At 43.3% G+C, this 26,680-nt stretch overlaps 2 protein-coding genes across 2 annotated transcripts in view; both read left to right on the forward strand.

Annotated features, from left to right (window-relative positions):
* The first annotated feature begins 537 nt into the window (after positions 1-537).
* LOC147048112 (histone H3-like) lies at positions 538-25,911 on the forward strand. Its single transcript, XM_085926725.1, has 4 exons — positions 538-1,471; positions 1,683-1,797; positions 2,990-3,071; positions 25,874-25,911. The coding sequence occupies exon 1, from the start codon at positions 546-548 to the stop codon at positions 954-956; it is 411 nt and encodes a 136-aa protein (XP_085782851.1). The 5' UTR covers positions 538-545; the 3' UTR covers positions 957-1,471; positions 1,683-1,797; positions 2,990-3,071; positions 25,874-25,911.
* The window catches only part of LOC147048113 (netrin receptor UNC5D-like), a 50,237-nt gene continuing 49,178 nt past the window's right edge, over positions 25,622-26,680 (forward strand). The window contains exon 1 of the mRNA XM_085926736.1: positions 25,622-26,027. Coding sequence (XP_085782862.1) covers positions 25,934-26,027 — 94 coding nt within the window. The 5' untranslated portion in view covers positions 25,622-25,933. The remainder of the gene's footprint in view (positions 26,028-26,680) is intronic.

The raw sequence follows: 26,680 nt of genomic DNA on the forward strand, positions 1-26,680 counted from the left end.
TGGCCGGAGCCTGTAGAACAGGTTTGACTGACAATTCCTGGTTTGTAGAGCCACGGCATGTCCGGGAATCCAGGAAGTTTGCAGAACAGAATTTGAGGAGTTAACTTTGGCTCTCTGAATAAGTTATCTGGTTCAAATTTTGTAGTTGAAACATGTTCTCCACAAAAGTGGTGGGAAGGGGTGCAGTAAGCACAAGTCCCTAGCAGAGGGCGCACTTCTTGGATGTGATCTGTTTAATGTTAGGTTTCAGAGTTGGAGAAAGCTGGAGAGCTTGAAGTAGAGTCAATGACTAAATATGAATAAGTATCAATAAGAATGTTGGTTTGTATTAAGTTGTCAAAATGAATTTCTGTCAACCGATTACTTCCGGAAGACGTTGGTGGTTTCTACTGGTGATTGGTTTAATTAAAAATCGTGTCGTCCAATAGTCGAGCGGCTTTAGCGGGGGCTGTTCTTGAACGCACCAATCAGCGCTGTCTCGCCCAAATAAATACCATCAGACGCCCAAGCTTTCTACCACTTCCTTGTGCGGCATAACAGGAAACATGGCAAGAACCAAGCAGACAGCACGTAAATCCACAGGAGGCAAAGCCCCCAGGAAGCAGCTGGCGACTAAGGCTGCCCGCAAGAGCGCCCCGGCAACCGGCGGCGTCAAGAAACCCCATCGCTACCGGCCCGGTACCGTGGCTCTCCGCGAGATCCGCCGTTACCAGAAGTCCACCGAGCTGCTTATTCGCAAGCTGCCCTTCCAGCGTCTGGTCAGGGAGATCGCTCAGGACTTCAAAACCGATCTGCGCTTCCAGAGCTCGGCTGTCATGGCGCTGCAGGAGTCAAGCGAAGCCTACCTGGTCGGTCTGTTCGAAGACACCAACCTGTGCGCCATTCACGCCAAGCGGGTCACCATCATGCCCAAAGACATCCAGTTGGCACGTCGTATCCGCGGGGAAAGAGCTTAAGCTCCCACCCTACGACCTTAACGGCTCTTTTGAGAGCCACCACTTTCCAACTTCAGAGCTTAATTCCAATATATGTATCATCTCATTGATGGGTCATATGAATAATGCTGGGACTCTTAGTTAGTCTAGTTAGTACTAATGATCAAGTTTTCACATTAATTTCAAGTGCAAAGTATAATAGACTTATTCTGTGTCTTTCTATTTTTTTGGGCTTCATAGCGCGGAAGGGATGCATGCATGAACACTGATGTCACACCAACAATAATTTCAAACGCGGAAGAGCGGCTGATTGGACAACAGTTTCCTCGCACATTCTGGCCAATCACTGAGCAGGAAGAAAGTATCAAAAGTGTAAAATTGCGAGTTTGGAATCGAACCAATTATCACCAGAAGTGACCAACGTCGTCTCGCGCGAAAGGAATCACGGAAATCCGCTTTGACTTATTAGTTTCAAATATTTTTCTTATGTTCTGCCCCCAAACAAATAAACATAAATGAAAGCACAGCGGAAAAAGGTAACGACATGGAACACGTCTCTTCAGAATATTATTATTATTTAAAATTGTAGAATTGTTGTCTGTTAATCTTAATATGTTTGATGTACAATTGAATTTGGCGATGTTTGTGGATAAAATACAAATGCTGTAGCGAAGCGAAGTGCCGGTTGTTAAATTCAGATTATCACATAATGGTGTGTTTCTTTTATCTCCTTTATCCACTTTTCAGTCAATGTGTGAAATTTAATAAAGGAGCAAGGCCACTCATGCTTCCTAGCTCATGATAAGAAGTTTGGCCGACTATGCCATCATTATTAACGCTTGAAAGCACACCACATTGAGAGGTCAGTATTCATTATCATTTGCCACGCTTTCTAATAATGAACTGATTGTAATTAGTTTCCCATGAGATGATTTTGCAGCATTAGATTCTTTTCTGTCATAATGAGGTGATTACACTAATACATACATCAGTCAAGTGGGGGGGGGGGCGTTTAAACGTAGTTTGACTCTACTTTTCAGTTCAAAGTATCTGAATAAATAAAAATACACTGCCCATCTACTGACTGTAAAATATGTGTGCAGTTAAATGTTTGACCACTTGGTCGCGCTGTTGTTCAAAGGTTTGAGGTGAAATTAGAACTGCTGCATGTGATGTTTGAAAATGTCATGTTTTTTTTTCTTCACAATTTTTGTCATCCAGGTCATGGAAACACGTTCACAAATTAATCAGGGAATCTGATTTTTTCTTGCTTGTTGAAGACGTTTAATCTTTAAATTAAAAAAGCTTCTCCATTTCTAAATATTTATTGTGTGCAGTTTGGGATGGTCACATGGTTGTTGGTGAGTGACCGTTTTGCATTGCTGTTTGAAATAAATCCCTAATTTTCTTTTAATTGCAAAAGAAGTGCTGACTGCTCATTTGGATTAAAGGTGTACCATCTTAATCAAGACTTGCAGCTTTCATCACGTTCTTTCCTTTCACAAAACATTAAATATCAAATTTAAAAAAAAAAAAAATTGTATTGTATAATTGCACTTAATGTTTCTTCATGTTAAAACCCGAAATGGAATTCATGCTCCTTTTTCCCCATCAAAATGCATCTTTTATAGCGATTTTTGTCTGAAACCACTTTCGACTGATGCATGATGTGACATAAGGTCACACAAGAGAGGAAGTCCAAATGTCAAACATCACTCTGTGAAGTTTAAACCTTTATAACACCCAGACAGACTGATCTTCTTCTCCAGACGCTGAAAAATGTCACTTCTCGTCACTGGCTGCACCGATAGCAGCTTTTTGAGTCATTCCAGCATTTTTCCAAAGCAAACAATCGAGACCTTTTGTTGCCCTATGCGCTTTGTCAAATAAAAGATCAAGCGTCACGCTCACCAACGACCACCTGCTGCTCTTTGAACATTTTGGAGAGGATTTGTAAAATGGCAAATGTCACAATTTGCATGCTACTGACTGATGCTTCAGCTAACAGTGGATTTACAAAATACCTTTCTCATATTTCTATTATGACCCTAAAGCACGAAGACAGAGCCCGACCTCCCTTGAAGACAAGACCTCGGCAACAGGCGACGACGACATTGACGAGTCGAAAGAAAGAATGTAAGTCATATTTTTTTATTTTCATTGTAATGACACTCATGGATGGTTTCATACTTTGATACAATTACGTGTTCTGAGTTATTGGGAAACGCTCGCTATCGAGCTAGCTTAAACGGCTATGCTTCCAACACAACCGGCACATGGCTCAGAGTAATGAGTCTAGTGCGTTCCCAATTTCTGGGCCTATTTTATTTTATTTTTTCAACCCTTTGTCTTCATTTCTCCAAAGATCAAGTGAGCTATGATGTCCGCAATGTAAGTCAGAGGGCACTTTGACGTCCATTCATTCATAAAACAAAATGGCCGCCCCTGGTATGAATTTGAATCCTGTGTTTAGACTAGTATGGGCAGATATTATTTTTCCTGGAGTTCCCTTTTAAGTACAGTAAGTTCCCATTACTGTGACCGAGTTACGTCATCACTATCGCGATTTGGTGTTCTAAATTGGACCGGAGAGATATTCCGGCGTGCGTGTTAATTGCGAGGCCGGTAGCGGGAAAAACAAGTCGTTAGAGGATGTGCGAGTGCTAACGAACGTTTTGTGTTGTTGACGAAAGGACCGCTGGAATCACTGCGTTCCTTTCAATTACCCGCCGCCTCATTTTCAATGTGAAAGTGATAAGCGACACCTCTTTCAGATTTCTCCTTCCTTCCTCCATCAAGGAGGTAAATTCTGCACTTCACATAACTGCCGGTTTACCCTTTGCTGATATTTGTGCTCTCTCGATGATAATGACTCACCGCAGCCACGGGGAAAATAGAAGAATAAAAAAAAAACCCCAGAATGATGGCGACCACGTGACAATGATGTTAATGTTTGCCTCCTTTCTTGATGGCCCGCTGCTTCAACAGCTGCTGCATAGCAAGTAACCATGGTAACGGGCCAGGTAACCACACCAGAAAGCAGAAGGGCCTTGCCCAAGTCACTTAACCCCGTTCTGAGAAACGAAAGTACATTTTATATATGTTTTGCTTTCAATGGTCTCTTCAATTTTCTTCATTTGCTTTTAAGTAAAAGCAAATGCCTAAAACTATTCTTCCTGGAATCATTTATATCAAGTGGTAGCTAAAATCTTTCATTTTTTTTCCCCACGTCAAATATTGATGTGGTTTTAATGTAATTTAAATGCTTTCTAGTAAGTGGTAGTTGCATGTCGCTAAATAATCCAAAAGCATGCACTTGTACATTAACTAGACGGCAACCTTTGAATTAAAATTTCATCCTCAGCTCATTTTCTCCCCCCCCCCCCCAATTAACACGACCTCCTGCCATGCCGCATTGCTGCCACTCACTGGTGCATTCTGAGCCGGTGTAAGGTCCAGAAGGTTCCGTCCGGTTTCCGCAAAGCATCCTTTTGTCCGTCCATAATTCAAACAACGCTAACTGCAGTTTAATACCGTGAAAGCGCGTCATGTGCATATGCAAAGCACTTTGTCCATTAATTGTTGACTATGTTGATTGAGCGTCAACTCTGACTTCCTGGCAGCCTTCTCAACCCTCATCAACAATGGCAATAGCAGTAATTATGTTTAAAAAATAATTGCTTGTGAGGTCAACTGGTGGATGGACACATTTCTAGACGTTTATCCCAATCACAACATTGACGCAACATTTATTTTATTTTTTTCACCACGCTTAAACAGATTTCAGCTTCTGGTTTCTTTTTACTCTTATTGTTTAGATGGCTAATGAATCCACACTCTAAATGACCTCCTCCGTGCTTGTTGTTTAGATTAAAAATCTGTTTTCGTGTCTGGTTCCAGGAAATATTTGATGTCATTTTTACATTCTTCCATTCAACCTATTGTAGAATGTCAAGTCAAGTAGGTCAAACTAAACATAAGACAAGCAATTGCACGTTGTGTATTTAAAATAATTATTTCACTTTGCCTTCTACTATTCCTGCCTGAAAAATCCTGAACTTTTTGTAAATTCAATGTCTTAATTTGATCATCCAAATGCCCGCAATGAATTGCACGGTCAGGTCATGTGTGTGGGAAATGAGGTGTGCAGGTTTGGCTCACCTCGCTGATTAAAGTGTTAATTTGTGAAAAAGAGCACAAAGAGGTGTAACATTTCACCTTGTTGTAACATTCAGCCCTTTTATCGCTCTATGGCCGCGTGTGTGTGTGCGTGTGTGTAATTCTGCGTTATCAGCGTCTCTGAGGGCGGCGTAATGAAGATGTTCTTATTGTAGCCTATTAGAGGCAAGACAGCAGCGTGTTGATGCTTTATCTTCAAGGTTAGTTGGCACGCACACACACACACACGTAGAGTTGGACCCAACAGAGTAAAAATGAAAATAAATAAATAATAGTCAACCTTCATTTACATATTCATACAACTGCTGATTTATTTACTGATCGAGTCCTGCGGTGTGTTGTGCGCTCACCTTGTTGTTTTGCACGGGGTGAGCTTGTTGTTGAATGTCATGCCGAGCGAGACGTGTTAATAGAAGTGACATTTCAACTTGCATTATTATTTAAATGCATTCTATTCACAGACTTATGCAGCTGACTCTGAAAATGTTCCGGAAAATTGAGATATATTTTTTCCCTCTCTTTTTTTTTTTGGATTCCTTGCCTGGCTTGAAATTTTCTTTTCAAATCCTAACCTTTGCAGCAAAACGCTACTTTGAAACCACAACTGCCTTGTTTGAATGCCCGACAGAGTTGAATCTCTAATTTGAAAAGATAACTTCTCATGCATCCCCTGGCTTGAAACCCTGATAAATAAATAAAAAACCTAATTTTAAATGTTTAAATTGGCTTTAAAACTAAAAACCTGACCCTTGTTTAAAACAGTAACCTTTGCCATTCAAACCAATTGGCAGTGTCTTTCGTTTCGATGTTTTGACGCCCCCTAGCGGCGGTAGAAATAACGACCGTTCCCTTTTCATTGGCAACGTGCTCTTTTGTACATTCGACTCACACCGGACCCCTGCGATAAAATTCCGAGCGCCTCGAGCCAAAGATAAATCGACGAATTGATTTTGCGAAATAAAAAATAAATAAAGCGGCCTGCTTAAAGGCGTAGCTGATCATCTGTCCTCTTTAAAAATGAAGCATGCCTTGCTGATTTATATTTTATATTGCCACGCCGGATGCATAATACATGGTGTCTTGTGTGCCTGTCAAAGGTTACCATTAGTTCAGTATAAACAGGGAACAATATGTTATTATGTTCCTTTGAGGTGGCAAATATAAATTAAATAATACAATTACTCAAGTAGGGTTTTAATAATGGAGCCGGCTGAGAATACACACTAACTGATGAGGTTGTTGGCTGTTGCAGCTCATCGTGTATGCACACGCACGCTCGCATATCCACTACATTAAAGCCTCGGCGTGTGCTCATAAAACCAGCCGAGTGTCAGCTATGATGTCGATGTGTCACTCAGTCATTAACGTGTCTTACTAGTCATCATAAATCTGTGGAATGTGAGGCGGACATCTTTGTCTACATCCGGATGACAGTATTTGGTTTTTATGTGCACTCCAACTCAGTTTGTTTGACCGGTTAGCGATAATGTTCGTAATCACGATCATCGAAGTGTTTTAAAACAACACAATTGAAGTAAACACGTCAACGGATTTTCATTGATGTGCGTGATGTCAAAATCCAAAAACTTTATTGAGACAATCAAATGTTTCACATTTTGTTCATTAGAGGCCCGAAATGTTTGACCTCTGCGTTATTCCCGCCTCGTCACTGTCGTCGGGGCATCGGCGCACTAAGTGAAGTCGATTGATTCTTTGTGAGCAGTGAGGAAGAAGAGGGAGAAAGAGCCGAGCGAGCATTTGACAGCCGCCATCCATCAGTGTCGCGAGTTGACGAGACAGCAATGACGAACCCACGCCCTCGTTCAACATGTGGCGTTTCTTTTTTGAAAGTTTCCCGAGAAGCTCGTCTGTAAACATAATCGCTCGCATAATAGCTTCGATGCGAGGGAAAATGCTGTTATGACAGTAAAATTATAGGAAAAGCTTCAAGATGTTCTCTTGGAGCTTACAGGAAAAGTTCATATGGTAAAAGGTTTGACACATTTCTCACACAAACTTCCCATTATTTTCCATTTTGGGGGAAATGTATGGAATGATTCATCAAATTAAAATAGACATACAGTATTTACCACTTCCATATTTCTTAACCAGTTCATTCCATATTCAAGTCTCGCGTTGGACATTTCAACAATTCAATTAATTCTACAGCGTTTCAGATTAGCATCAGCTCTCCAACATTCACAAGCAATTTCTAGCAAAATTGCATTTTGGAGTTTGTATATAAAGTGGCGGTAAAATCGAATCACCTGGCATGCGTGTCTTAATTGCAATATGTGCCATCTGCTCCAACATGCAGTCAAATATAAACTCGCCGATTGCCTTCATCGCCGGCAAACGAGTTAACGACATTTGAGAGCTCGCCGTAGTTTGCTTCAAATCAAACCGCTCTTCATCCTTGAACGTGTAGCTTGCCAGTGACAAATAGTCTTCAGCGAGGAACCTCATCTCGCACGCAGACCAACAGACCTCGCCGAGTGATGGATGATGTGAAAAGCCTTCCTGCGGGTAATTGTTAGCAAACAGCAGATGTTTTACTGGCGAATGCGAAAAACACAAGAGAAATGACTTGGTTTTATGACTCTCTCTGACGCCTCGCTCGTTAGCGGCAACATCGACAAAGTCAGAAATTCATCCGGAGACTCGTGGTTATCAAGACATATGCGACGTGTGTCTTTGGAGTTGACACATAAAAAAAAGGATGTTAGGTTGAAAATATAAAATGAAAGCAGATGTGCCAAGAGGTATTCATTTTTACATGTCCCGTTGGGTTCAATTGAGACTAATTAGATTTTTTTATTTTTTTCCATTTACAAAAGTTTGTTGATGCCTGAATTGCCTTTAATGCAATACAAATAAAACATGACCTTGATTATAGTTCCACCAGTCTTTAAATATGTATGAGATCTTTAAAGACTTACAATTGTCCTCGGCGTTTACAAAAAAAAATGTTTTAAGACTCAAAATTATATTTCATGTCAAAGGTCAAATGAAAACCGATGTGAGGTGAAAGACACGTACATTAGCGTCATCTAAAAACAAATCATGTGTCACCATTGACAGGTTAGATTTGTCGTAGACTTCAAAAGTCTTGGCTAAGTTTTCCACAATGGTTTGGTTTATACCGTCTTTCATCATGTTTTTTTATTACTCTTGTATTCTTTGAAATGAAGCAAGCGCTTTTCCTCTCCGGGCTTACAGATTAAAAACCCTCATTAAACATGATGGACAAAAAGCTCAATGAAGCGACAAACAAGTAGACTCTCTTTTGTAGCTAAGCTAATTAGCTCTCATCACTCACTTCCGGGTGAATGTTTGGAGCTTTTTATTTTTCCTGTTGCTTCACAGGTTCTTGTCACATTTGATGAGTTCTGTTTGTGTGTGAAACTTTTGCAGTCGACAAACGCTAACGCCTGGCTAATTAGCAGCTCAAGATATGTCTAGCAAATGAGGATGTTTTGCTAGGATATGTTAAAAGTGCTAGTTGTCTTATCTTTCCTCCCTCCAGGTGCTGTTTCAATCACGCAAACAAGCATCTAATTACATTACTTAAAATTTTATTTTAATCCATTTTGTTTGGAAAACTGTAACAAAAGGCTAATTAGCAGCCTTTGCTAACTACAGCAAATTAGCATTGCCACTCAGTGGTGGTATACATAAAACAGTTGTTAGCATACATCTCTCCAAATGAATCTAAGAATTTTTAGACAGCTCCTAATGCATTTTAGGTCAATCTTAGCGTTCTTTCGGAAAGTTGAACTTTTTCCGAGGAGTGTATACAGTATGTTTGTGAGTTTACGTGGTCCATCCTGACCTAAACAAACGAAAAAGAAAACAAAGAAGTCACATCCCAAGCAAGGTAAGTCACATAGGCAAGACCGAACTGGACCCGTTGTGCTAACTGGCCCCGCCACCGAATTCCACAACTGGCCCAGATAAGCATGCGAAGGGAGGGATAGAAAGTGGAATATCTGTTACATAAAATATGAGTTTTGCCGCACAGCCTCCCGCTCTAACTTATCAGCCGCGGGGCACTGGACCGTCGTGTCTCATCACTCCCCGGTTCTGGCACAGCGGGCCAAAAAAGCAAACGCTCCCGACGAAACGGAACAGCGATAAGGGGAGGGAAAAGTCTGGCCCAGGCATCATCGGAATATTGCCTGTCTCTTGATAATGTCAGCGTGATTAGAGAGTAATTGCTTCTTAATACATTTTAGGTCACTCGCACCCTCCCTCCAGGCAAAAAAAAAAATGTCACCTGTTGCCGCCACGACGGTAAGCGATATGTGTTATGTTTGGGCTAATTGTGTCCCTATCTTACATGTAGTAGGATCCAATACTTTACAATTTGTTACTTTGATGCTACAACTTTGCATTTTTGTTAAAAAAACAAATAAAATTCATGGCAACCGGAAATCTGAACAATCTCCAAATGTTATGTGAGGTTTTCAAAGCAGTTTTAGTGTTTTAAAAGAAGAGAATTGTTGTTGAAGGAAACTTTAGAAAAATCGCTTTAGAAATGTGAAGGTCAATTTGTGTGGGAAAAAAAAAAAAATCAAGTAACAATAAGAAAATGTTTTTCAATTCAAGCCGTGGAAGAAAGCAAAGAGTATGGCAATGACGCTTTAGCCTCGCCGTCCTTGTAGCGTGCACATATTTGTGTGAGTGTGTGTGTGCACGTAAATGTGCTGACACGCATCACTCGTGCTCGGGACTGGCAGAAAGCCGATTAAAGACGGAATGCGGCAGGCTGCTTTCCAGCCACAATGTTCGACGTTAATAAGGCCGTGCGGGTTAATTAGGGTTAAATGATAATTAGGAGGCAGTTGAAAAAGAGGTAAACACAGCAAATCCACACAATTTGTCAAGTGCGCAACTCCATGGTGGTCGGCGGCGGCTTCCCAACATGCTTTGCAGGAAATGAATCTTTGATTCAACAGTTTTTAACTCGCCATATTGGTGTCTTATGATATACATCTGATTTTTTTATTTTATTTTACTTTCTACAATATGTTTCTGTGGAGTCAAAGGTTAAGTTTGAGTCCCGAATCAACCAAATGTATTTTCTTAAACATCAAAGACACATTTTGAGCTAGCAACCTAGCGTACACATTTTTTAAAAGTCAATAAAATAAAATAACGATTCATTTGACAATTGATTAATTGTTGCAACTGACCCAACTGTAAACAATGAAGAGTTTTCAGTCGCCCTAATCTCAGATAACCTGTGAGTTTTTGTAGCTGAAGAACATTTTTGAAACTTCACTTAATCAACATTTTTGTAAATATCATCATAAAATGAAATTATTCTTGAATGAAGCCAATCTGCATGTTTTTTACACATAGGACAGGAAAGAGGGGGCGATGTCATGTTGAGGTAGGCGAGGAAGGGTGACAAACTGGAATTGATCGTAGTGTTAGGTCACGACCCTTGTCGCTGCGAGGCGTTTAGTATTCCGCTGGAGACGTCCGCCACCTCGCAGGCATGGCGTCGGCGCGTGAGCGGAATCGATCGGCGCTACTGTTTATTCTCTCTTTACTTTTAATTAATGTTGACGCTGATTGCATCTCTTTATTAACACATGGTGATGAGGGCTTGCTGGATATTGTCGGGGGCACCTTGATAAGAACCCGGGCCCTGATGTCCATTGCCTACCATCCTAAAAAGAAAAAAACATGAACAAAAACAGCAACACGATTGACAGGTCAGACGTTCAATACTCATTGATCATCGCTGATTGGATTAGCAGAGTTGAACCAGCAAGGGCGCATTAGCGGTTAGCACGCTTGCCTCGCGGATAGGTTTGACTTTGCCTCCGATTAATAGTGGTTTAAAAAATTAGACATTCACTGAATGCAAAAATGTCTTTGATATTTACAAGTCGGACCTGACCCATTAATCAATTAATATTGACCGCTCAGCTCTTTTAAGATATGCAAAAATTGTTGTTTTTAATCAAATGCAAAAATACAAAAAAAAAATGTTTCCAAGTAGGACCTAAATGAATATTTTTTTAAATAAATTACATAAATTTCAACATTTTTTTTAATTCACAAATTACAACATAAGCCAAAGATAAGACAATCCTTCCATCGTTTACGTCTCGGAAGGCCCAACGCGGAGGCGTGGCGTGATCCCGAATGCCCTCCGTAATTCCAGGCCAGCGATAAGGTGCCAGATAAACATAATGGCGTTTGGAGGCGTAACGTTTTGGCTACCTTTTAAGAGATGGCACCACCTCTCGTCTCGTGACCGTGTTGCTTATTTTCCGAGCCGAGGCACGGTTGGGAATTTTAACCACGCTCCTTATTCACCGACAAGTTCCTTTAAGTGCGAGAGCAAGAGTGTGACCTGCATTCTCTAGAAGCTTTGACCACCCAGCAGGTACGCACACACACATACACACTTCCAGATAAGAAGACAATAGATAATGCCGGGCTTCCTCTCTGGCTGTGTTGTTTGCATGTAAATGCGCTACTACTCCCTCAATCGGGTCAGGATCCTGACAACACTTATGACAACAAACATTTGCACTATTTGACTCCGAGTGACACCGGCGCACAATTCCCGGAAGGAAATTATCAAATCTCAACGCAATCAAGATATTCGACTTCGAAATGTGCTGCTCCGTGTCAAACAACTTGGCATCAGTCTTGGCACACGGGATAATGACTCACAGCTAAAAACACCCAAAAGGGACTCAAATCAAAACATTGGACTAATCTGAAGTCCCCTTGATCTAAAACAACCATGCGTAATATCAACCCACTCCTTCCCAATCCCATCCTTCCAAGCATACTCCAATCAAGCTATCAACCCATCAAATCCGTCCATTCATCATTCCAACCGACTGTCCTTTCTAAGAAGCCATCTGTCATTTATTAGTCCACTCATTTATTCCCTCTAACAATCCTTCCATCCATCCAATCATCATCATCCCATTCAACGAGTCCATCCGAGCGTTATCGATCTATCGCCTCCATTGCCGTCCGTCCACCCGCGCAGATTGCTCTTCTTTGACCGGCCCCTGAATCCTTGACGTATTCTCTCGTTCTCTCTTATTCTCGGCTCTATGGACTCCATCCCGCGTCTCGGACGCTTAGCTCGGATTGGCCCGCGGGCCGCGTCCATTCGTGGCGCTCGACGCGTATTGATTGAATTAGACGGCAAAGAAAAAGAAGCCGGGCGCGTAGGAACAAGAGAAAGAATGCAATCTCATTCCCATTAGCGGCAGCGCCGTTCGCACTAGTCTTTATTCAACATTAATTACTGTTCATTTCACACTCTGGCTCGTTTTCACCTCGCCGCCTCCACCGACATTCTTTGCATTAAACACCCAAGGAAGTATCAGCAAGCAGTCAGGGATGATTTTTTTTTTTTTGTGGCCTGACAATTTTTATTGAGAGAAAGCGTCTGAGATGAGATTGTTGAGGTGAAGGTTAATGCGGTGTCTGCTTGGCACATAAATGGAGCACCAGAGAAGAAGAAGAAAGAAAATGACAGCATTGGGAAACGATTCAGTAAGCGATGAAGCTTTTCGTTGAACCCTGCTGGCTGTTTGCACATCCGCCGAGTTTGGGTCAGAAGCTTGCAGCGGCACAAACGGGAGAAAGTGTGTACAAACTTGAAACCCTAAAAAGAGTTTCGAACCCGAAATTAAAGCCATCATAACCCATCTTTGATCATTAATACAATAACTTGAATGTCCAATTAACATAACAACATATGAATTACAGGCCTAACATTTGACTTTTTATTTTGGTCTTCAGTATAAATAAAGAACTAATGTATGTATTGTGAAAATAAAAAGTTATGCTAAAACAAATCAGAAAATATCTGGAAAAAAAAAAAGGCGTATTTTTGCCCTATTTAATAGTGCCAATTAAATTGCAACTAAATATAAACTCGTTGCAATGCAGACATTTTTTCGCTTTACTGACAACATAAGACGTCGAGCAAAGTCAAAATCATCATTTGTGCTTAGAGGTGAGGCGGGGGGCGTTGTTAAAAATGAACTTTTCATATCACAATCGAATGAATTTGTAACCATTTGCTGTTCTGTAGCTGGAGTCATTTTTTACTTGTATTTTTTCTCTCTCAATTTTTCTTTCTGTGAAAACGACTGGCAATTCTCCTTTTCGCTCGCTCCCCACGTCGTGGCTTTCGCCGACCGCCAGCGACTGGCGTCACGAGTCATTAGAAACGCGTGACCTTCCGGGGAGAAGGTGGTGGCTAAGCAGTGATAAAGTAGGCTCGACCCACTCCAGAGAGCCGGGCGGCGGCGCTGTAATAGGTGCAGCTCGAGTCCACAGAGCCAACTAATGGTGCTGAACCTGCATGTGCCATTAGCCTCAGATAGAGACTGGGTGGGTGGGTGGGTTGGGAGGGTGGCGAACGAAGAGGTGAGGGAGGGAGGGAGGGATGGAGGGAGGAAAGCGACACATTGAATGTGAGGACAAAAAGTAGCGGCAGGGATGATGATGCATGATGAGAAGTTTAAATCTCCTACGGGATGTGTCACTGCTAGCGTCGATATCTTGATGTAAGGGCAGATCATAATATTAGGAACACCTAATGAGCTTTAGTTTGGTCACCATCTGACCTTATGTGGGTTGTTTTTGTCATGACTAAAAATGTCCATCCACCAAAATGGCAGACCTGTATATTTTTTTTTTGGTGGGTCTACTCATGATAGACATGTCCACCAAATTTCCTGTAAAGAAGTGAGACTTGGTTCCGGGGCTGGATTTCTAGAACACTCCCAGAAGAATGCACTTGTTTGCAGTGGTTTGTTTATTTTTACAAATATATGAAAGCCTTGACTTTTGACTGGCAGCTTGAAACCACTTTATTTTTTCGACACAAGCAGAATTGCATTGAGCCAGTAATAATCAATAAACTGAATTCATCCCAATGCCCTTATTTTGGCGGCGAGATTCCGAGCTGTTGCAATATTCATCGTCGATTGCAGCTGCGATCCAAGCGCGTGTCGAAGCACACGCCCTTGCCGTTGCAGTTGCAAAGCCCCCAAAAGGACACGTGGAGCTCCATTGTTCAAGCGGCTCATTCATATTGATTCAAGCATTAGGGCAACAAAGCCCACGTGGTGGACATGATAGACTGCACGGCTCGGCCTTGCCGTGCAGCCGTCCGTGACAACCGAGGCGAGCTGCCCGGGTGTTTTGTGCGCCGTGTTGCGTCATACGCCGCGACTTCCTTCAACCTCCGACAGCCTGCGGCCAGAACCAGATGAATCCATCTGAGGAATTCATATGATTAAAAATCTTTTGAAACAGACATGGACGTGGAATTCTCCCCCCCAAGTAATACATTTGTTTAGTACTACAATAAAAACAACACTCCATAATATGAAACAGAATATAAGGAATTAAATTGTTATTTGCCACAATTTATGCTTCAATTCAATAAACATTGTACTGCTCCTTCTGGTTTGCTCACCTTGGCCACTTGGGGCAGTATAAATGAGACAGAGTAATAAAGTAATGAAAGGTGAAGAATTAAATTGTTTATATATCGTGATTTAATGCTGCAATTAAATTAATTGTGCTGCTCCTTTTGATGTGCCTGTCTCAGCCACCGGGGGGCGCTATAATACAGTCATGCAAACAAACAAAGAAGAGCCACAACTATTCTTAGTGGCTGAATAAGCTGCAATATATGCAAAATATATTTGTTCATTTATTTATATGGTCCCAACTTGCTTGTTGTGAAGTAGACGCTTAGTTTTATCTGATTGGGTTTTTGCTAATGTTCTAATTAATACAAAGCAGCCGCGCTTGTTCAGGTCATGTGAGAGCTGCTTGTTTTGAGGCCGATGAAGAGATAGGTCTAAGCAGCAGGAGGTCTTACTCGGCAGGAAAATATGCTTGCACAATAGCGGCAAGAAAAGCCACTTAAGGGGCCGCAGTGGGTGTTGATGAGGGCAGAGTGATGCTTTGCAACCCATTTCATCAGCTGCATTACCCCCCCTCCTCCGTCACCGCGCTTGTCCACCCTCCGGACTGCCGTCAATCACACGAGCAGTTTTGTATTGGGACAAGGTTTGTCACGGGCTGGAGAGCCAGCGGCCAGGCCCGACTCCCTGGATGTTTCCCATTCAAGCCGCAACATGCGCTCTGATGGGCAGCGGCTAGTTTTTCCAGACGTGATGGCGCCGACATGTTTTATGCTCTTTGATGACTTGTCCGTCGATGTTTGTTTCAGGAAAAAAAAAAAACCATCCAGAGCCGGATGTTTGGGCTGCAGCCCAGATGCTCGGAGGAGCTGTGGGCAGGGTTTGGCCCTTTATCAGAGAACCGTCATAATATCAACATTTGGAGCTAACCTGAAGTGAAATCTAACCTAGGCTTAAAACCTGACTTTAACCCCATGTTGAACTGTTCATTTAAAACCCTAACCCTGTCTCAAAACTCTACTTTTAAAATAATTGAACTACTTCTGTTCCTAAAGTTGAATTCCCAATGTAAAAACGACGTGAATATTTTTAGCAGCAACAAAGAAAAATAAATAAATAAATGAAACATTTTATTGACTTAAGAGCAGTTGTGCGCCGCAGGTTTTGCTGAACAACACGCATTTGACGAAAAAGTGGCTCGAAAGGCCTTTTGAGCCAAAAGTCCCAAGCAACACCTCTGATATCGCACCTCCTCCTTTCCTACCTCGTTAGACGAACGGTTGCCACGCAGCAAGCCCGGCGGCGAATCACCGCTTATCTCCTAATGCAATTATCCATTGAAATCCCATTTTGACACCCAGATTGTTTGGCGTTTTTTCTCATCGCCATTCATCTCTCCCCGTCTTGAGCGTTTGCCCCGGTGTAACCGTATCGCTTCTCCTCGACCATCGAGTATCTGTCCATCAAACTGCAACCCGAGTGGTCGCCGCAGTGGCCGGCGAAAGATTGACATGTTTTATTATTGATGAGCACAATGTGCACGGACACCGTGTCTCCAAGCAAAATCAACCGCTAGAGTATAAGAAGCAAACTTGCTTGATACTCTGACTCATATTTTGAAACCGTACCTCCAAACTCTACTTTGAAACAGCTCGACATCCTGTCTCGAAACCCTAACCTAATTTTCAACCCTAACCCTGACTCAAAACTGTCCATTTAAAAACTGAGCTGACACCCTAATTTGAAACCCTAACCTCATCAACTAAGTAAACCTTTGGAATATCTGTGGAGTTGTGAAGTTGTAATCTTAATCCTCAACTTGTTTGCAATGTTCCGTCCCACTTTCCTCCCGCCGCAACGGAGCGGGCGATTGGTCGCCCGTGTTTGGGGAGGGCGGCGGTTGGCGTCCGCTTCAGACCGTCTATTAATAAACGGTCAGGGCAGGCTCGGCGCAGCTTTGCGCCTGATGGCGTCGCCAAATAGAAAAATTCCCAGACGTACGCGCTAAGCCTCGGAGGCGGCGTGTTGCTACGCTGCTGAGCTGCGATAATCATTTTCATATTCATCACGGCAACAGCAGGTCGCTTTGCCCGTACGGGTTGCTTTCAAGTAGAAAAACGTAATCTTTTCTTTTATGACAATATTGTTACTAGGCAGAATTCATAGGGCTTGATTGCAACTGCCCCATCAGCCAATCAGAAGATTGCTTTACACTGGCCACACCCATTGAGCAAACAAATGATGATACATAATTGAACACCAGCTCTGTATTAAACACAAAAAGGACATTATTTGGAATACTGCCACAAATGCAACCTGCTTATATTTCGTCTTTCCCCTTCAACGGCCAAAGTTGGACTCCCCCCTTTGTTTTTTCTCCTTATTGGAATCATTTAGTGAGGATTTGAGTCTTGGCTTCTCCTGCAACCTCGGGTGTGGCTGAAGCTACCACAAGCTAAATAAACAAACACGCTGTTTGAGCGTTCCGCACGGAAGCCCAATCTAATGAGAACACGGGAACCAGCAGACGTCGAGTAAATGATGTTAAAACAGCAGCAAAGTGTTACTTAGTGCACAATAGCTTACTTGTTTCCTGCTGCCTTTTCCGTTTAGCCTTTTCTCCGCCTTCCCCATCCTCTCTCCTCCACCTCTTCTCCTTTTTTTCCCTCCACCCTCCTCCAAATCTTCATCCTTATTCCCCACCTCTTATTACTGCTCCTCTTCTTCCATTTCTTCTTATCTTTCCTCCCCTTAGACCTGTTCATCTTCATCCTACTCATCCTCCCACTCCTCATTCTCATCTGAAGGGAAGCTTTATAATGAAAGTGATCTTCAATACTTTTTTCCACAACTTCATCAATGCTTCTCGTCAAGTGGAAACCTTAACCCTGGCTTGAAACTCTCATTTAAAACCTGAACCCCGATTTAAAACTCGACAGTTAAATACTTACTTAAATTTGGGTATACAAAGATTCTTCCTCCTCCTCATCTTCCTCCTCGTGATGAAGATGCTCGCACTTCATGCTCATTCATCGTCGGCAAAGGCCGCCGCCGGCTTCTCCATTAACGCACTTAATATTCAGCTGACCTGTACCAAATGTAAAAAAAAAAAAAAAAAAAAAATCCCATTGAACGCGAGTGGAAATGATTTAATGACATCACATCATGTCAGCACCTGACCGTAAAAAAAAAAAAGGAAATAAGGATAGATTGGCGGCCGGATCCATTAGAGACAGTTCAATTGGAATCTTTGATTAACATGCACACTGATGAATGCGAGAATATTACATTAAGAGCGTGGCGTGAATGCCAAACCGCTAGCGATCAAACATAGCCCTAATGGGGCCGAGCGAGCTGCCGCGGCTTTCGCTTGACGTATACTCGCGCACGTCCCCTTGCACTCCTTGAAATTCATCAGCACGTTATTCGGGACCCCCAGATTTAATTAAACCAATTCAGGCGCGATAGAAAAAGTGCATCGACGCAGCGCCGTGGAACAAGGAGGCAGTCGAGGGAAGGGAAAGCACTGCTGATAAAAATACATCCAGTCACGAGCGCATTGGCTGACGGTTGCCATGACGAGCTTAACTGGTGGAAAGGAAGAAGTACTTGAATTAGTAGTGGTGCTTTAAGTTTTAGCACAAAGGAAGGACCGACGCTCATGTAGCGTTGGACAGGTGGGGCAAAGTGACCTTTTGATCGCTTGGAAGCAACCAAGTATGGGTCGTTGGCGGGCGGGCGGGGTGAGCATCGGCTCATTTGCATGAAACATGACATGACAGTTTCTTAGCAATGCATTTTGTAGAATATAATATATACAATAAACAAAAAGCATTTGCTGGGGTCTTTTTAGTTTGTTCACAAGGTTCGGGCAACAATAATAACATTAGTCACGAGCTGCCGGGATGACGAATGTTCCCAGGCTTCGACTGACTCAGCTACCTGGGCGCTTTCCAGTGGGGACAAAAGCCCCAAGACGCAAACAGATTCTCGTCTGAGCGTAAACCCCTGTAATGCCGTCCTGTCTTGTTTGGTCCGCTGGGTTGAGTTAGTTGGGTAAGTCAGTTCAGATAGTTGGTTCGTTGCATGGATTTTTGTGAACGAATGTCTTGAGTCAGTTTGTTAGGTGAGCAACTTGGTTCAAAAGCCTTGTGTAAGTTCGTTAAATGAGTAGGCTGAGTGAGTGAATCGGTTGACTGAGTTGGTTAATTGAGTGTTGATTATTTACAAAGTTGCTTGAGTCAGATCATGTGAGTGGTTTAGTTGTGTAAGCCAATACTGTATGTTGACTTAGTGAATTAATAGTCACTGAGTATGAGAGTTAGCTAGTTTTGTGCAAGTGAGTGTGTCAATGATTCAGTGAGTCCTTGAGTCGTTTGTTAGGTGAGGAAATTGGTTAGGTGAAACTTGAAAGAGTTAAGTAAGCTTGGAAGTTGACTGAAAAAAGTTGTTGACTTCATCAATAATATTTAGGGAATTAGTTGATTGAACAAGCAAAATAAACATTCCCCTCCGATCCTGATACATTGCTACATTTTGCCTTGCAGCGATGAAACATGAGCGCGTAGCTACCCATCATGCTGCCAGTTTGCGACGGGCGTGTGCGTCGCGTACCTCGCCAGTACAAGGTCGCGAAGGAGACGGATGAGGGAGCGATTTGCAGAGGCACTGGGCGGCGCCACGGCGCTGACGGATGCTGGCTCTCGCCTGGCTTTTTCAAGCGCTTCTTCGCCTGGCGTCGCCTCCGCGACGGCGATTGTTTCATCGAGCGGCTTTAAGCACTTTTACCGTGTGAAAGTGAAAAGGTCAAAGGCTGTCGGCCGGGCGGCTGATGAAAAAGTGCGAGAAACAAAGTGATTGGAAAAGTCAACGTTTACATTCCTTCATTTTTGTTTCGCCTGGGTTGTTCGTGGAGAGTCTTAGAGCCCCAACCATTTGATTTGAAGGCTAATGTAAGATTAGCTTGAAATGATATTCAAGTGTGTAGGGAATCACAGTTTGTGATCCATTGATGGTTTAAATGATCAATGAGTGCAATAATAAATAAATGAGGCAGTCGTCAGTGACTCGCTGTTTTTCGCAATTGGCCCACAAATAGTGTAATTATTTACATCTCATGAACATTTATGAGACCCGACTGGTTTATTCCCCTCTCCCGCTGCGTACTCGGCTCCACAAGTTGCAAATGGAATCGGCGGGAGTCTAGTAGTTACGGCGGAATCCCGACGGACGCCAGCACATCCATCAGACGTTTGACTCCCGCCGAGATAGCGGCGTGACGGATGGATCTAATGGATTGATTTAAGCCGGCGCTCACCCGCCGAATAAGTGAGCCGCTGCCGCAAATAACTCCATGTGACGCGTCGTGCTCTTCTTCCCTTCGGCCGCCGACTTCATCCATCACGCCGCTCCCCGATTGGCCCGCTAATGCCCTCCCCTCCCCCCTGCGACTTCATGTGTACGCTTTATTATTTCATATTAAGACCGTGCCTTGACACCTGCATCCCCGCCTCCCATTTGTTCATGTGAGCTCTTGTTACGCTGACAGATGAAACCACCTGGTTTGTGTGTGTGCTCACGAGTCGGTTGTGTGCGAGCGTGTGCTAACAAGCATCCTCCTTATCAATCCTGCTTGCAACAAGCCGCCGCGTTGTTGATGGAGTGCACCGCTCACCTCTCTGGCCTCTCCATCTTTTCATCACCCACTGGCTAGTAAGCTACGTTAGCCTTAGCTTCACAGATGTTGAATCATTAGAGCTTTTAATCGAGCTTGTCTGTCTGTCTGTCTGTCTGTCTGTCTGTCTGAGTGAGTGAGTGAGTGAGTGAGTGAGTGAGTGAGTGAGTGAGTGAGTGAGTGAGTGAGTGAGTGAGTGAGTGAGTGAGTGAGTGAGTGAGTGAGTGAGTGAGTGAGTGAGTGAGTGAGTGAGTGAGTCAGTGAGTCAGTGAGTCAGTGAGTCAGTGAGTCAGTGAGCCAGTGAGCCAGTCAGTGAGCCAGTCAGTGAGCCAGTCAGTGAGCCAGTCAGTGAGCCAGTCAGTAAGAGGAGTCAGCGAGTCAATGAGTGAGTAAGTGAGTGAGTGAGTCAGTGAGAGAGTCAGTAAACCTGCAGTTTTTAGGTGAGTAAGCCAGTGAGTGATTTAGTAAAGTTGCAGTATTTACGTGAGTCAGTGATTTAATGATTGAGTATAGTTACAGTACTTGGGTGAGTGAGTGCTTGAGTCACTGAGTGAGTGAGTTAAGTTATAGTGGGGTTTTTTTATACGAGTGAATCAGTCATTGGTTTTGTTATTTAGGTGAGGTGAATTTAAATCACGTGAGTGACTGTTTCCGCCGTTTGTTAAGCAAACTTTCAATTTATCAGGTCTGGTTTCTGTCTCGACTTACCATTAGCAGCTTCCCCGCATCTCTGAGACCCAAATGTTCCCATCCCTGCCGAAGCTCTCAGCTCGTCGTTTTAAGAACAAGCAGCAAACTGATTGTTGGCGACAGGTGACTGCTCCACTTTGGGTGGGAGCCAATCCTCACCCCGTCTGCACCGTCTCTCTCGCTCTCGACTCAAGGTCGGTGCGGAAAGGCGGAGTGGAAAGGTTTGTTCGTCGCCCCCCGAGGTACAATTCACGCCGGCAGACAAGCAAAACTGATTTAAAACAAATTTACGCTGGTCTTTTAGTCGGCAGAACACTTTTTGCCACAGTTAGTCAGCAGAAAGAACATCCTTATTAAGATACATCTTACTCGACAACTTTTTCATAAAGCCGTGCGGCCATGGAAATAGTGAGAAGCCAGGACCAGGATGCGAAGTTTAAATTTCGTGCGAGGTGAAACGAAAGATGCACTTTATTTATGACTCCATCATCATGTTGTGTTGAAAGCTCTTGTGTGAACAGTTCTCACTCGAAATGACAGCATTGAAGCTAAACAGCTAATTGCCCATCTTGTTTTGATTTCACCTTTTGCCTTCGATTCAACACAACAGAGCAGTAGAAGTTAATCTTATGTGTTCAAATGAACAGCCCAGTCCCTGGGGGGCGGAGCCAGAATTTTTTTCACTGACATATCCATCTCACTGGCAATACATTAATCTGGATAACATGCCGAGAATTCGCGGGAGTGTTGCATGTATGCATGCTATACGGTTGATTGACGAGAAAGTTAATGAGGCCTTTGGAGATAGACGGAGAGGCACGTGTTTGACAACAAGCGCCCTCTAACACACGGCCAACGGTACGACGTGACATTTGGGCAGACGCTAGCGTTTCCCGTCGCCGCGCTCTTGATCACCTTCGGCGTTTTGTTTTGCAAAGCGGCGAGACGAGAGATTTGAGCAGGAATGAACAAACACATAATTGGTCTCCGAGGACCTGACACATCGTCTGAACTTTGCGGCGGGAGAGCTTTACGCTCTTTTAAGATGTACGCAGCCGGAGGCGTCGCTGGCAGACGGCCCGGTTTTATATTTGTAACACCCTACCTGCAGCCACACACACGCAAACACACATTCACATATCAATATGGTGTTTATTCGGAAATGCATTCAAGACTACCAGGCAATTTACCACCCAAAATGGCCGACAAGCACAATAACGCTCGTGTTTTTCCGCGTAGAGATGTTAGCCCATAATGTTCAACCAAACTATTTCATTTCATCTCATTTCATTTGCTAGCTGGAATGCTAACGTACATTGCGAAACATCATATATGACAAAGGAAAATTGTTCAATTTTTGCCAATCTTTTTCTTTCGTAAAGTTAAACAAAAACTAATGGAGAAACTGGAAAACAATGAAATGTTATGTTGGTGATTCTTGTCTTTGTTGTAACCATTAAAAGAGGAAATTATTTCACTCATGACATAGTTTTAATTAATCGGCCAAATAATCGATCGGAATTTTTTTTCCTGTCGGCGTGGGCCTCCCAAAATTTTTTGGTGGTGCTCAGAATAAAAAGGCAACCGCTTGTGTCATATCGCAGCGGCGGGAATGATGAACTGCGCGACATGCCGATGATACTCCCACGGAAGCCGAGAAATTCCCGCGTCAACTTGACATTCCGTGCTTGTACCTTTCACACCGACGGAACCGGCGGCCCGCGTCCGCGGCGGTCCGATTCGTTTACGGGCGAGTGCCTTTAAATCTGGACGCCATTCCCGGGAGGGCGACACGCAAGCGGGTGCTTTTATTTGTGTGTGCAGCAGGCCAGCACCCCTTAAAGGCCGCTTCCGTCTGTCACTTGTGTTTTATACTTGACCCGCGTCATTAAACTTACATCTGCAGGCTGTTTTCCGCCCTACTCGCCCAACATACAAACAAGCGTGTAGTCATTCCTATTCCGCGTCTCTCCTCTCCTTTCTACTCCCTCGTCGGATCTCGAGACCACAATCCTCCATCGCCGGATGCCCTGATTGGCAGCACCGATAAACCCCCACCCCACCTTCCGCCCGAAGCCAATCGGCAACGACGTTCTTCTTCTTCCTCCACTTTTACGTGAATGTCAGAAGCTTCGGGGCAAGATTAGCTGAGGGCTTCAGGGGGATTCCAGTAAGTCAATTTTGGCATTTGATTTCCATAAAGTGGGAGGAGTGATTCTCGGCGCGCTCCACGGGAAAATGCCTTTGAGCCGACGGCGGGAACACAAAGCTCCGATTTTGTATACATGGAATAATATCATGGCTAAAAATGTCCATGTATAGATTTAAAACAGAGACGGAATGAGAGCAGCACTGAACCCTACACGAATGATAAAAAGTCGACACACTCCCAACCATCCAGGTGTCCAGCGTGTGTGTGTGTAGAACAAAAAGCCCCCTCACGGTGACTTTATCCCACTTTGTCCTCGAGTGCAGCGAAGAGAGAATTCCCGACAATACAAAGTGTTGGCGTCGAGAAACTCCCAAGGGTCTGATTAGCTTGGCGGACCCTGGCCCTGTCACTGGGATGCTCTCTGAGCCTTGAGACCATATAGCTGAAGGCCCATAGCAGGCACACACACACACACATTGTGGATCCATTACCACACACACACACACACACACACACACACACACACACACACACACACACACACACACACACAAAGAGCTTTACTCCGACCTTGAATGCAACTGAGCAACGGTCATTCACGCTGTAAAAAGGCGCAGCTAGCGTGAGCGCATTTTTTTTTTTTTTTTAATCATGATGTTCTGTAATTCCAGAGAAAACTTGAAAGCATTGAAATGTTTGATGAATCTTGGATTTGATTAAAAGTTTTTTTTTTTTTTAATCAACGTGATCGTCGTCCTCTTCTGGCTAATCGGCAATGATTTTCCAAGACTGCAAAAAATATAAAAGAGAAAGCTATGAATTGAGAAGGAATAAAGCCCAGGAAATCGCTCATTTTCTAAGTAGACTATGACGTCCGATTTATTTTAGGTTGTGAAAAGGTTCTATTTTGCCACTAAATTACAATATTGTATAAAAAGGCTACATTCGACTATGACGTGAAGTTTTTCCTTCAGCACGACACGAGCATGCTCCGTTGACTGAGGAAAGATTTATTATTTATCAAACGGCGACAAAGGAAAACGTGCCTACGAGCAAGACCTCCCACACGACACCTCAAACCCGGCTCCTCTTCTATTATCTCGCCCAAGGCCGTGGAAGCGGCGCAGAAGCGAGGACGCTCCGCCTAAACGCTTCTATTCACATCTTTGTGTGTTTAGAAGGACGCGAGGTGGTCGCCGATGAACCCCGCGTGGGCCAGATGCCTCGCCTTTAAGAATAAACACAAATGTCAGAGATGTTTTATTGCCCTGTAATATTTGCTGCTTTTGGAAAATGACCCTGCTGAGAGCGACTGTTTGTTCTTTAAAGCCCTTGTTTGCACGTTGTATGGACTGAGCTGTCTTAATCGATACATGAATCAATCCAGAGTTGGATAAAGCCTGGATCGTAATTAAAGCTATTTTGGGTCGTTTGAATAACATACTCTCTTAAATAAGTCATGCAAAAATTTGACATGGCTTTAAAAAAATGAAAAATTAGATTTTGTCTACAAAAAATCTTCCCTGAGCCATAAAAAAAAAAGTTGAATTTTGCCATTAAAAGGCTTCCAAGCTACTCTGAGCCATTATTTCTAATATGTCAGTCATGTGCTGTCACCGAGGTGTCACATGACAGACGGTTGCTGCTGGATGATGTCATCAGCAGGACAAACGACATCATCTTCAAGGTGAGCGAGCGAGCGGGCCGACGTGGCTTTGGCGGGCCAATAAAACACCGACGTTGCGACAAAAGCTCGTTCCGTCGTTCTCGCTCCGGCGGTCCGCTCAATAGCCTCGAGGCCGTCGCAGCCCCGGGCCGACCGCCTCCCCGAATATTTGATGCACGTTTATGGCTACAGCCAGAAATATTATCCCGGCTTGACCTAGCCTGACTCCCTCTATGCGAATGAAGTTACGCAAGGTCAAACTGCAAATTTCCTAACAACTGTTGATCGCTATGTCAGTACCGAAAACTTTACAATGTAAGATAAAAAATAATGTCACGTAAAAGAGATGCCACTATCATTGATGACTTGTATCGGTAATACTTAAAAGGTAATCGGTATCGGTAATACCTAAAAGGATTCCAATTATGTATACATAATTATTAACAACAGGAAGAGAGATACAGATATTTATACCATTATATTAAAACAAATTAGTCATTAGAGTCGAAGCTGCTTAATGTGATTAAAATGATACCAATATAGATATTGATACAGATATCGATACGGATATCGATACCGTGCTTCACAAACATGTCGATTTCTTGGACCTGGAACATTAATACATTCAATCGAGTTAAATATAAATTGCTATCACTGCATCAATACTTTAGAATCAAACACTACTTTGACGTTGAATATTAACATAGTATTATTTCCTGAGTTATTATACACCTCAACAAATTTGCATAATGCATTTTTTTTTTTTTACTTGAGAAGACCATGTGTTTTGAATTTAACCTATCCACCTTATTGATCATTGGACCAATCAGAGAGCAGATGCTCATTAATTAGCAAGGCAGAAAACAACATCACGTGACTCTCCCTCTCTCACTTGCTCTCTTTCTCCGCCTGGTATCACAGTGGAAGTCTTCCTCCTCTCTTCTTCTTCATCCTCTTCGTCTCTCCGCACTGCGTTACAACCGCTCGGCTCGGACAATTACGCCTAGCCAGCTCGGGAATTTCAATTCCATTATTTGATCTATTATTTATTTATTTATTTATTTATTTTGGGGTGGTTCCCTTGTTGTTGCTTTTTTTTTTCTTTTTCTTTTCTTTTAGTTCCTCTCTCTCTCTCTCTTTTAGCCCACAAATGCACGGGCGCAAGTGCGCATCACGCGGAGAGCCGCCGCGAACGCAGCCGTGATGGGACGCCGGAGCTCCGGGGGACGCGCGACTTTGGTCGCACGGCTGCTGCCGCTTCTGCTGCTTCTTCTGCCCGCTACCACTCTCGCTCGAGGTAAGACCGATCGGAACATTGTGCGCGGGGAAGTTGCACGTGGAAGTTAGACGACTCGTACAGTTTTTTTTTTCTCAATTACGCTTCCGTGGCATGTCAATCAAAGCTTCAGAAGGTGACGGGTTCGAATCGTGTAAACTGCAAACTGGTGGTGGTGGTGGTGGTGATGGTGATGGTGGGCGTGCTGTCACCCAGCTGTCATCAAGCGCTTTCTTGTGCGGGTCAAAAAAAAAAAGTGTGACGGGTCATCTCATTAGGTGCAAAGTGAATTTGATGAGGATCGAGCAATGGATGAGTGGTTTGTAAGGTTGAGGGTTCAAATGTTAAGTCTGTGGAATTTGCATCTTTTTCTGTGATTGGCTGATTGGCTACAGTAGTGACTTTTTTGATTGAGATCTTTACTGATATGTTTGTACTCCAAATATTTTTAGCCCTGCCCCTGAACTATTAGAACGAGCTCTTGATAAGATCCATTTTAATGAGACTGATTTAAAAATACACTGTGTTGTTCTTCATTGCATACGCTGCTTCAAAAGCGCAAATCAACTGAAGAGACTTTGATTGGTCACCAAGGAGCTATGATTTTGGAAAACGGAAACGGTGCACGCATGGATATAGCAATATATTGAAAAACATTGGTGCCAAGTTAAATA

The sequence above is a fragment of the Syngnathus leptorhynchus genome, chromosome 12, assembly GCF_054491065.1.
Source record: "Syngnathus leptorhynchus isolate UIUO chromosome 12, UIUO_Slep, whole genome shotgun sequence".
Taxonomy (NCBI): Eukaryota; Metazoa; Chordata; class Actinopteri; order Syngnathiformes; family Syngnathidae; genus Syngnathus; species Syngnathus leptorhynchus.

What these genes read in the sequence shown, in the direction of transcription:
- LOC147048112 (XM_085926725.1), top strand. Translation starts at nt 546, where the DNA reads ATGGCAAGAACCAAGCAGACAGCACGTAAATCCACAGGAGGCAAAGCC.